At 39.9% G+C, this 12,289-nt stretch overlaps 1 protein-coding gene across 8 annotated transcripts in view; it reads left to right on the top strand.

Annotated features, from left to right (window-relative positions):
* The window catches only part of HECW1 (HECT, C2 and WW domain containing E3 ubiquitin protein ligase 1), a 449,170-nt gene that overhangs the window by 420,436 nt on the left and 16,445 nt on the right, over positions 1–12,289 (top strand). For all 8 annotated transcript variants that reach the window (XM_031013201.3, XM_063708510.1, XM_063708508.1 and 5 more), the window contains 2 exons: positions 4,861–4,959; positions 5,567–5,696. In XM_031013201.3, the coding sequence (XP_030869061.1) occupies positions 4,861–4,959; positions 5,567–5,696 (229 nt within the window). The remainder of the gene's footprint in view (positions 1–4,860; positions 4,960–5,566; positions 5,697–12,289) is intronic.

Here is a 12,289-nt window from a genome sequence, read left to right as displayed (position 1 = left end):
GGCATGTCAGAATCTCCTGGGAGGTTTCAAATTACACCGAAAACATTGCCAGAGAGAGAGACTCTTCCCCCTCCACTGCCCAGGGGAGGCTCCATTCCTGACCCATCCGGGTGTGGCTAGAATGGGGAAAAGGCTGGGACCCACCACCCGCTGCTGGGAGGTTACATGGGCTGACCCGCCTTGCCTCCTCTCCTCAGCCACGTGTGCATGTGCACCTGCTGGGTACCTGGGGGCTGAGGTCTCTCTTGTGAAGAGGAGTTGAAGGGCACCCATCGTTGGAACTTAGACACACATGGGAAACAGCAGAAAGCAGACTCTGAGCACGGACCTGGGGGCCCTTCAGATACAATGGCCCCCATGAGAAGCAGAAGAATGGCCTAGGGAGCCAGGGTGCCCAACACGGCCTGAGGGGTAGAGGTGAACATGGTAGCTGTTCCCTCCACCCACCAGGCCCTGGCTGCCCTAGGGATTAAAGGACGGTGAGCAAACTTCAAAAGCAGTCCCTGTAAACTCTTAGGGCCCAGGCAACTCCTCTGCGAGGCCCCTCTAAGACAGCAGGACAACACGGAGGAGCCACTCCCTCCTGGCAAAGTAAAACTGAGCACAGGCCAGGAAAAAGCACAGATGCGGGGCTGCAGCCTGGGCAGGCAGCGGCGGCACCAGCACAGGCAGCGCATGAACCACACGTCTGTGATGTGCTGAGTTGCAGAGGCTGAGACGGTAGAAGCTGCGTTCAAGTATGGCCGCCAGAATGTCAGCGCAGAAAAAGCGGGGAGCAGTGCTACACCTCAGGAGCAGGGGTGGCCTGCAACATCGGTCGAGACTCCTGAGATCCATGGAGAGAAAGGAGTGAGCAAAGCCCTGCAAGCTCACACACACAGGCTCTCGAACGGGGCCCTGGGGCCCGGTATTTAAGTAACAGACTCACACCCACAGGCAGGGGGAGCGGCCCCGCTACTCCTGTAGGGTCTTATTTTACTTTATCCTCTGAACTCTATTTATGCCAAGTAACTTAGCTCGAAACCTCAGCATTTAATTTTGCTTAAATTATTGGGATAGTTTCTTCATACCTAGACACACTATCTTAGATCCAGAGACTAAGGAAAAGTATTTTCTTTCTGCCTCATACTTCCTCCTCGTTTGTGACCTGTGTTAACAGCTAATGTAATCAGCTTCCCCACAGGCAATTGTTTAGTTTAGGGGAGATAAATATACAAGATAAATAAAGGAGGTGCACCATTACTAGAAGGTGTTTTCTCATTCATGGAATTGCACACACAGCAATTCATCAGCTATTGTTTTATTTTCCTTCAGCTATTGTTTTAGATTTGAATTGTACAGTTGCTGTATTTTGCTTTATACAAATATGTCCCAGGTCATAGTTCATGGCTCTGGAATATATTTTATGGTATATATGGGACTGGCTTAGAGTCATCCCGTCTGTGGTTCTGTAAAGCCAAACCACGTTATCATAGCTTTGTTGCACAGTTATTTTTTTTAAAAAAGCTATGGCTTGTTTGTTGCCCATGTCAGTCCGAGAAACCAGTGTAATTCTGACTTTGGAAATTCCACCTTATGGTCTACCCAATTCAAAGCAAATATACAATTCTCTGTTGGCAGTCTGCGCTGCAGTCCCCTGGGCTAGGAAACCCCGTCGCCACACCCCCTGGTTGAGAGGCATGCAACAGTGATCCCACCCCCTGGTTGAGAGTGGTCCTTGCTGCAAAGTGGTCCTTGTTGCAAAGTACTCGAGACTCAGATTTCTTCCCTGGTTGCTCATGATTGATCCGGTGGGCATCCAACCTGAGTTAGAACAGTCAGAGAATCATGCTGAAAATTTAGACCTAGGTCAGAGGGAGTCAAGTTGGTCTCTCTTGTGCTTAAACTCTGGTATGTAAACCACAGGAGGTGTTGGCAGTGAGAGAGGAGAAATGAGCTTAGAGGAGCCAAAGGGAGAAACTGGATGAGGGAGGGCGATATCACTCATGTCCCTGGAGTTCCTGAGGCCCAGCTGCATTCCTGACCCTGGATTCCTTGAGACACCACTGTGGCCTTAGAGGGCTTAAGCTGGTTGAAGATTGCCTGAACCAAAATATATCTAATTAGCACAAGAGATGTTGGTAGCCAACATAAAAAACTAATAGCAAAAATAGGTAACAATTAAATAGTGAAGTTTTCCAGAAGAAGAAACTGAGAAGAGGGAGGTTAAATGCTTGCACAAGATCACACACCAGGCAGCCTGGCCCCAGAACCCAGAGTAGCAACCTCTCCATCGCTCACATCTCAGACACAGAGGAAAAGGCCTGGTCTGGTGTCAGGCAGATGTGGGTCAGTTTCCTCGCTGAACCACTTGCCTGGGGCTAATTATTGACCCTCGGTTTCTTAATCTGCAAAATGGAGATGACCAAAACCATAAAATAGAATTGTTGCAAGGGTCAATGAGATATTGTAAATAACGTGCCTTTACCCAGTAGGCATTTGATAAAAGTTACTTCTAATCTGTTTCCAGTTTTTCATTTATAATTAACTGCGGTGACTAGAACTGACACAATATTGTGAAGAGTGGTAGTAACAAGCATCAGTATTTTTACTGTTAAATATATTGCTGAGATAGATGTGCTTTATTTTGTTAAGGAAGCATTGTTCTATTGCTGGTTTACTACAAAGATTTTTTTTTCTCCAGAAATTGGTGATGGATATTTTCAAGTAACTTTCCAGTTTGTAACCAAAAAAAAGTGGTATGATTTTTGTCTTTTGACCTTATACTTGATTTTAGTAATAGAATTTTTAATACTGAACTATCCTTATCTAATTGAACATCCTTAATCATTTTGCATTGTTCTGGGAATGAACTAGTAGGTTCAATTCTCTTGTGTTAATTTAGGATTTATGTACAAGTGCAATTTCTCTAGTTTTCTTTCTTGTTGTATCTTTTCCAGGTTCCACTTTGTGTTTATGGTAGCTCACAATGATGAATTAAGAAGTTTTCCACCCTTTTCTGATTTCTGGAACTGTTGAAATAGCAGAAAGGTTTTCTGTCCTTGAGTTTTTGAAAGAACATGTCTTTAAAAATATGTATATCCAGTCCCAGTATCAATTTTGGAGATAGTCCTTTCTCCTCAAAGTTTCCTACTTGGCACTGTGGTTATCGGTCTATTTAAGTTTTCTACATCTTCCTGAATAAATTTGAATAATTTTTATTTTGCTAGAAAATTTGTAATTCATTGAGATATTTAATTTTTTAGCACTAAGCTGAAAATAGTAATCTCATTTAATGTTATCATTTATTTCATATCTGCATATATTTACTACCTGCTTTGATTCCCAGCTCTCTTTACTGGACCCTCAGGGGCCACCTCTAAGTGCGGAAGCCACGGGCCCATCACCTCTGTGCTGACCTTTAGTCTTTTCCTGGTTTGGATCATCTCGGTCATCTCGACCTAGATGGCCACAACCCTACTATCATGTTAGAAGCATTGGTTACAATGCCCTAGAGTCTATTTAGAGTAGGTGAGCCAATCTTCTATTGGAGTAGAAGATAACTGTTTTTATACACAGGTTGTGGTTACTGTCTTGGAGACTGGTCAGTTATGGGGTGGTCGGGAAAGGGCACCCAGGAATGAAGCACTGGTGGGGTACCCAGGCCCAAGGACCCATTGTCCCAGAAGCCCCCTATCCACAGTGCCCCATAGCACTTTCACTGAGGTTTTGTTTGACTCTAGTCTCTTCAGAGTCAATAACACTAGCATGTTATTTCATGGAAAAAGAATCAACTACTTCAAACATACCAATCTGAAGTGTTTTTATAAATATATTTGTTCTATGGAATCAGATAATCTATTCATTTTAACATCTTTATAGCAGCTATAGAGTAGGAAACCCTCTGAGTCTAAAAAGAGCCACATAAAAGGCATTGGAGATAGATTAGTTGGAAATTCCACCAGGGAGGATCTGAGAAAATTCACCACTAAATCCCCGATTAGGTGAAAACCTACTTAGAGTGGACACCAGGAAGACTCCAGTTATGAAAGTAGGTGCCAGAGATAGGCAAGGCCCGCATGGTGGGGAAAGCATAGGATGCTAGACCAGGCAGGCAAGAGGCTGGTTTAGGAGCAGGCAACAATGGAACCAAGCCCAGGTAGCCTCAGCATTTTGCTAAGCAGGTTACTTGCAAAATGCTCAGGAAGTCAATGTTCCGACAAGCATTTAAATCAGTAAAGGCACTTACATCTGGAGGTGGCCAGATCTGTATGGCCAGTTCTTCCTAGCAGTGACCTCGTTCTGTCTTTTATGTGGCTGGCAATTTTAAAGAGTGATGCTCATTCAGCTTATCTCTTACCATATTGTGATTCTATGTAACTCTTCCCCACTGTCTGCAAGCACAACTGCCATATGGGCTCCATACTCAAACCCTCCACCTGCCAGCATGGACCTTAGGTAATGTAGATAAAATGCTTGAATGGGTAAGGACGCACATCCAGAAAGCCCTCTGTGTCACTGGATCTGGGTCCTCTTCCAGTTCAGTGTGGGCTTTTTATCTAAGATTTCTGAATTCCCCTTCCCAGTGCTTTTCTCTTCTTGGGTCCTCATTCTCCACGGTCTGAAAAAGGTTCTGGAAAAATGACTCAAGTCTGCTACATGGCTGGAAGAGGAGGCTTCCTTTAGTCCCTAACAAGCACACAGGGATTGTTCATGGTAAAGCAAAAGGACGAGAACAGGCGCCTCCCTTGTGTCATCAATGAGAAGATTCCTTAAGCAGCTTAAGATGAATGCTCAAACACATCAAATAAAAGTGCAAACTAAAATATTTAACAATGTAAATTTCCACTTGCCCATTTCTCTGCCTTGTCTGTGTTCCAGGTTCAGGTTTAGCGGTCGCATCCTGGGCCTGGCTCTGATCCATCAGTACCTTCTTGATGCTTTCTTCACGAGGCCCTTCTACAAGGCACTCCTGAGACTGTAAGTGCTTTGCAGACCATGCTTCCAACCCAGCCCTGTCTGCAGGGCAAGGACACTGACCTCTCTGGTGCCACTGACCCTTTTGTCACTATTTTGCCCTAACCATTCCTGTTAGGGTTATGGTGGCTTCCTGTTCTGAGTGCTTAGATATCACATACATTTTTTAGCACAATAAAAAGGTATTTGGGGATTTTGTTGTTGTTGTAAGGGAAGATTCTATTATCAAAATCTCATATCATGGAGATGAATCATTTTATATAAAATTATAATAATATTACAAACATTGCATTAAACTGTTAAGTAGAACTGATCTGTTTATAGCATAATTGTTTTAAAATGATAGTTTTCTCCAATTTTCATGCAGAGTCCCTGAGTCAATAATTATTTCATGTTTGTTATTGTAAACAATTTCACATTTCCTTTTCAAAGGAAAATCATTGAATGAACTAAAATGACTGAATGATCTGATTCATCAGTGGATTCAAAAGTATCCAATTGTTAGGATAAGTCTGTGATGTTTTAGCCAGGAATGATATAACCACATTTTGAAGTGAGGTCTGAGCAGCCATTTGTTTGGTAATTTGCCTTTCTCGCTGAATTCACCCAGGCCCTGTGATTTGAGTGACCTGGAATATTTGGATGAGGAATTCCACCAGAGTTTGCAGTGGATGAAGGACAACAACATCACAGACATCTTAGACCTCACTTTCACTGTTAATGAAGAGGTTTTTGGACAGGTTTGTGTGACATGGGGTTTGGAAAAGGGATTTTGTTTTTTACTATGGAAAATGCACATAACATAAAGTTATCATCTTAATCATTTTTAAGTGTAGACTTCAGTGCTTCAGTATATCCACATTGTTGGCCATCCAATCTCCAGAACTTTTTCATCTTGCAAAACAGAAACTGTACCCATTAAACAATAACTTTCCATTTCTCCCACCCACAACTCCTGGCAACTACCATTCTATTTTCTGTTTCTATGAATTTGACTACTCTAGATACTTCATATAAGTGGAATTATACAATATTTGTTTTTTTGTGGCTGACTTATTTCACTTAGCATAATGTCCTCAAGGCTCATCCATGTTGTAGCATGTGTCTGAATTTACTTCCCTTTTAAGACTAAATAATATTTCATTATGTAGATATATATGTATACGCACATATATATACAAATATATATAGTATTCTTCCTTTATATGTATATAAAATATTCCTTCCTTTTTAAAGCTGAAAAATATTTCATTATGTGTATATTATATATATATAAACAAATATATATACATATATGCCATATTTTGTTTATCCATTCACCCATTTGTCTGTTGATGAACACCTGGGTTTTTTCCACCTTTTGGCTATTGTGAATCATGCTGCTATGAACATGAGTGTACACATATCTGTTCAAGTCCCTGCTGTATAGATCAATTCTTTTGGATATATACACAGAAGTGAGATTGCTAGATCATGTGGTAATGGGATTTTGTTTTTAAATTAGCGCATAAGGGATCTCATTCATTCAAACCAATTCCTTGGGAACTACTTCCTTTAATAAATCTGCCCGTGTCCTCTTTCTTCTTTTTCTTGTTATGACCTGGATCTACTTTATGGAGTTTTTTGAAAATCAGATAGGATAATGGATCAGAAAGCATTTTTGTGAAGTACGCCATATGTATGTCAGGGATTTCTGCTATCTGTGCCATTACAGAAATGATTCTTTTTATCACATCCAGATAGCTACTCCTCCAAAATACATATATCTCAACACTAAATAATAAGATAAAGTTTCCCATTTGTTTTCTACTAGCATTTATATAACATCAAATCTTCAGATCAAATGGGTTACAATTTTAACAGAAAAGAACCATTGCCTGAGTAGATTTAACAAACAAGGTTTGGGGAACCTCATTTTCTAGACCTAAACTCTGTGACATAAGGTAATTCGTAACAGCGGTTGTTGTGATAGTTAAATCAGAATGCTTTAGAGGTGCCTCACATCAATGTGGACAGTGCACTGGGTCGCTGTATGAGAATGAATGAATGCTGCAGGCCACCAAGCACCGCATCCCAGTCAAGAATCTTGGTTAGGTCCTGGAAAACGTCAACATTCTGTTGTATTTCTTCTGTAAAAACATGCCTCTGAAGAATGCTGTCTTACGTATTTGAGAAAAAAATATTTCTTCCTACAACTCTGGAGAGCACATTTAAATATGTTCAAGAATATGCTACTCATGGCTGGGCATGGTGGCTCACGCCTGTAATCCCAGCACTTTGGAAGGCTGAGGTGGGCAGATCACCTGAGGTCAGGAGTTCGAGACCAGCCTGACCAACATGGTGAAACCCCATCTCTACTAAAAATATAAAAATTAGCTGGGGATGATGGCAGACACCTGTAATCCCAGCTACTCGGGAGGCTGAGAAAGGAGAATCGCTTGAACCTAGGAGGCAGCAGTTACGGTGAGCTGAGATCACGTCATTGCACTCCAGCCTGGGTGACAAGAGCAAAACTCCATCTCACAAAAAAAAAAAAAAAAAAAAAGAAAGAAAGAAAACTACTCATTTAACTTTCCTGCCATGTACTCACTGAACAGGCAAAATACACTGTTCTCTGTGCATGACTACTTTTACCCCATCTTTCACATATGCCCTATTGTAGAGGGTAAGTTTGTAAAATATACACAATTACTTAACAAATTGTATTAAGACAACTGGGTAGCCATCTGTAAAAGTTTTAAGTTAGATCCCTAACCTAACTCATGACACTAAATAAATTCCAGCTGGATCAGAAACCTGAATGTAAAAATTTTTAAAAAAGGAAAAAAGATAATTTTTATTTTTAATCTTGCACTAAAGAATGCTGATACAGATATGGCACAAATTCTCAAAGTCACAGAAGTCATCTGACATAGTCAAATATTATTTTTAAATTTCTGCATGACAAACTATACTATAAACAAACTGAAAGCAACATAATGTTTAACACATAACATAAAGACTATTTCTTTCAATATCAGAAGAGATCCCACAGATCAATAAGAAATTATCAGTCAACAACCTAATAGAAAAGTCACAAAGAATATAAATAGATAGTTCCCAGAAAAGGAAAGACAAGGAGATAATCTCATTTACAATTTTTTAAAATAAATTAACGCTATAGTGAGATACCATTTTCCCTCATTAGAATGTCAAGAATCAGAAAATTTACCAGTATTTTGGGATGGTGTAGAGAAACAGACCTTCTTGTCCATTGTAGGTGGAAGTGTGATTCACTCTCTATGAAAGGCACTTTGGTGTTATCGGTTCATATTTTAAATCACATGCCTTTGACTCAGCACACATGTCTAGAAATTTGTCCTACCGATACATTAACACCTAATTAAAATTACTAATATATTAGGATCTTCATCACAGCCTTGTTGATAGTTGAAAAATATCTGTAACAGTCTAAATGTCCAGCAGTAGAGCACTGGTTAAATAAATGATACATTTACTAAATGAAGTAGTGAAATCATGTGGGGTTATTAAAAAGCATGAGGACACCCCAACCCCTCAATTCACATATAATCATGAGCAATAAACAGGGTACACTAACAACAATAAAGAAAGAAAAACACAGGTCTAAATTGGCATGAAAAATGTCTAAGATATAGTTTTAAGAGAAAAAAGATAGTGAAGAACAGTGTGTAAAACACACTACTGTTTACAGGGAAAAAGAGTTTATGTTGATCAGGCACAGTGGCTCATGCCTGTAATCCCAACACTGTGGGAGGCAGAGGTGGAAAGATCTCTTGAAGCCAGGAGTTCAAGACCAGCCTGGGCAACATAGCAAGACCCCATCTCTAAAAATTTTTAAAGATGATATATATACATTCCCCAGCATATGCATAGAATCTCCCTGGAAGGGAAGTAGAGATGACTGTCTCCAGAAAGGGAGATTGCATGGCTGGGAGGTTAGGTGGGAGAAAAACTGACTTTTCATTTTATGGCCTTCTACACCACTTGAATTTTATTCCATGGCCATATACTATCTATTCAAGAAAACGAAGTCAACTACAAATAACTGAATGCATAAAATTAGAGGAAAAAATAAAGTTGAAGATACAGAAGAACAATCCTCTAGTGTAAAGTGTAGGAATTTGACAACTTAGAAAAAAAGCTTAAATGTTCCCAGTGCTAAAAATAAGAATGTGTTGTAGATCTATAATAATGTACAGTTGACCCTTCAAAATGCAAAGGTTAGGGCGCTGAGTCCTGTACAGTTGAAAATTCATGCATAACTTTTGATTTTCCAAAAACTTAACTACTAGTAGCCTGCTGTTGACTAGAAGTCTTATTAATAACAAAAATGGTCAATTAACAAATATTTTGTAGGTTATAGGTATTATGAACTGTATTCTTACAATAAGGAAAGCTAGAGTAAAGAGAACCTTATTAAGAACATCATAAGGAAGAGAAAATATATTTTCTATTCATTGAGTGGAAGTGGATCATCATAAAGGTTGTCTTCACTTTGAATAGGCTGAAGAGGAGCAGGAAAGGAAGGTTTGGTCTTGCTGTCTCAGGGGTGGAGGAGGTGGAAGAGGGGGCAGGAGAGGCAGGCACATTTGGTGTAACTTTATGGAAATACATCATAATTTCTGTCGTTTTTGCTTTTTCCTTTCTTTAAAAATGTGTCTATATAGTACCAATCCTTTGCTTTAGTTTCAGTGCCCATATCTAGAAAGGTTCATTATCATAAAAGAAGTCAAAAGCAGTCAAACAATCAGAACCGTTCTGCCAGATTGTCTAACATCGATTTGTTTTCTGGCACTGCTTCTTCTAGATCTTCCTCGTCACCTGGCACTGGTTCAGAAGCACTCATCTCCATCAAGTCATCTTCTGTTAGTTCCTCTGGTGTGGTGTCTGTCAGCTCTTGAATTTCTCCAAGATCCATATCTTGAAACCCTTTACCCCCAACCTTTTTTTTTTTTTTTTTGCCATATCCACAATCTCTTTCATGATTTCCTTGATTGGCTCTGTCATAAATCCTGAGAGGTTATGCACAACATTTGGACACAGTTCTCTCCAGCAGAAATTTATTGTTTGGGGCTTGATGACTTTCATGGCTTTTTCTATAACATCTTCAGTGGCATAACTTTTCCAGAATTTCACAATGTTCTCTCTATTGAAGTCATCCATAGTGTTGACATCCTTTCCATAGAGTGTCATGTGTAATGAGACTTAAACTTCCTATGACTCCTGATCTAAAGGCTGAATGAGAGATGTTATTGTGGGGGGCAAGTAGACCACTTTGATGCCTTGGTGTTGAACTCAGGGGGTTCTGGGTGGCCAAGGGCATTGTCCAATATCAAAAAAAAAAAAACTTTAAAAGGCAGTCCCTTTCTGGCAAGGTACTTCCTAACTTCGGGAACAAAGCACTGACAGAACCAATCCAGAAAAGAGGTTCTCATTATCCAGGCTTTCTTGTTGGCAGCTGGTGTTATCTTTTCTCTTCAAGGCTCAGGGGTTAAAGCTTTAATGGATAAGGGCAATCCTGATCATAAATCCAAATGTGTTTGCACAAAACAGCAGAGTTAGCCTATCACTTCCTGCCCTAAATCCTGGTGCTCACTTATCTTCCTTACTAATAAGAGACCTTTGTGGTGCTTTTTTACCAGAACAGGGCACTTTCGCCTGCGTTAAAAGCCTGTACAGGCCAATATCCTTTCTCCTCAGTGATTTTCTTAACGGTGTCTGGGAATTCGTCTGCTGCCTCTTGGTCAGCACGAGCTGCTTCTCTTCTTATCTTGACATTTTTTTCAGCCAAACCTGTTTCTAAAATTATCAAACCATCCTTTGCTGGCATTAAATTTTCCAACTTTAGATCCTTCACCTTCCTTTTGCTTTGAGTTATCATATAATGACTTTGCTTTATCTAGAATCATATTAGAGTCTACAGGTATGTATGCCATTGTTCTAGCAATACTGCACTCACATAAAAGCTGTGTTTTCAGCCAGGCATGGTGGCTCATGCCTGTAATCCCAGCACTTTGGGAGGCCAAGGTGGGCAGATCGCAAGGTCAAGAGATCGAGACCATCCTGGCCAACATAGTGAAACCCCATCTCTACTAAAAATACAAAAATTAACCAGGTGTGGTGGCACGTGCCTGTAATCTCCACTACTCGGGAGGCTGAGGCAGGAGAGTTGCTTGAACCCAGGAGGCAGAGATTGCAGCAGGCCAGGATTGCACCACTGCACTCCAGCCTGGCGACAGAGTGAGACTCTGTCTCAAAGAAAAAAAAAAAAAAGCTGTGTTTTCAATATGAGATAAAAAGATATTCCACAAAAAGTGCCAGGTTTTCACACCTGCTGGCATAGCTGCAGTGATGGCTTCATGAATTTCCTTTTCTTTTTTTACAGTGGTCCCTATGTTGGATTCATTTATTTTGAAAAGATGGGCAACCACATCTGCAGACCTCAATCTATGGTGCCTATCAAGTAATTCAATTTTCCCTTGTAATATCATGATTTTTCTCTGCTTCTTGGGAGTATTTCCAGCATCATTAGTGGCCCTTCGTGTGGGTCCCACAATGTTATTCAAAGTTTACAATATTGCACTTAAACACAGTGGAAAATATGCAGTAAACAAGAAAGATCACTTTTTACTGTGATACACAATTTACTGGAGAGAGGCTATTCATCAGCAACACTTGCGCTCATCGCAAAAAACAGCAGGAGGTGACTACAAAATTATTACAATAGTACAGTATGTACTACAGTTAATTTTATGCAGTTATGATTTAATACCGCATTTTGATGTTTGTATTTGTCTCAACTGCCAGTGGCACCATGTACAGGCTCTAAGTGTTTGTGTGTGTACATTTTCATAAATTTTAACTTTTTAATAATATAATAATAGATTTGTGTACATTTTATGTTAGTAAATGATAAAATAGACTAGTATCTACATATATTTTATGGACTCATTACATTTCTAACTTTTTTTTATTTTAAAAAAGCTTCTATTAATTTTCTAGATATGCAGGTCATCTGCGAGTTTTTTCAAATTGTTGTAAGTCTCCAAAAAAATTTCCAATATATTTATTGAAAAAAATCCATGTACGAGTGGACCCATGCAGTCCAAACCCATGCTGCTCAAGGGTCAACCTGTATACCTGTTTAAAGTTTATCTCATTTCTCTTCAAAAGGAGGTCACCAAGAACAATGAGTGGTTTTAGAAGATTGAATTGCAGCCCTTCTTTTGTCAAGTTGTTAGACAGTGGAGAGCAGAGGGATGCAGGTGAAAGACACCATAGGCTTTAGGATTAGATTCAGCTACTAGTGAAG

Source organism: Gorilla gorilla, chromosome 6, assembly GCF_029281585.2.
Source record: "Gorilla gorilla gorilla isolate KB3781 chromosome 6, NHGRI_mGorGor1-v2.1_pri, whole genome shotgun sequence".
NCBI lineage: Eukaryota > Metazoa > Chordata > Mammalia > Primates > Hominidae > Gorilla > Gorilla gorilla.
The sequence above is the reverse complement of the archived record's forward strand: the minus strand, read 5'-3'. Positions and strand labels throughout refer to the sequence as shown.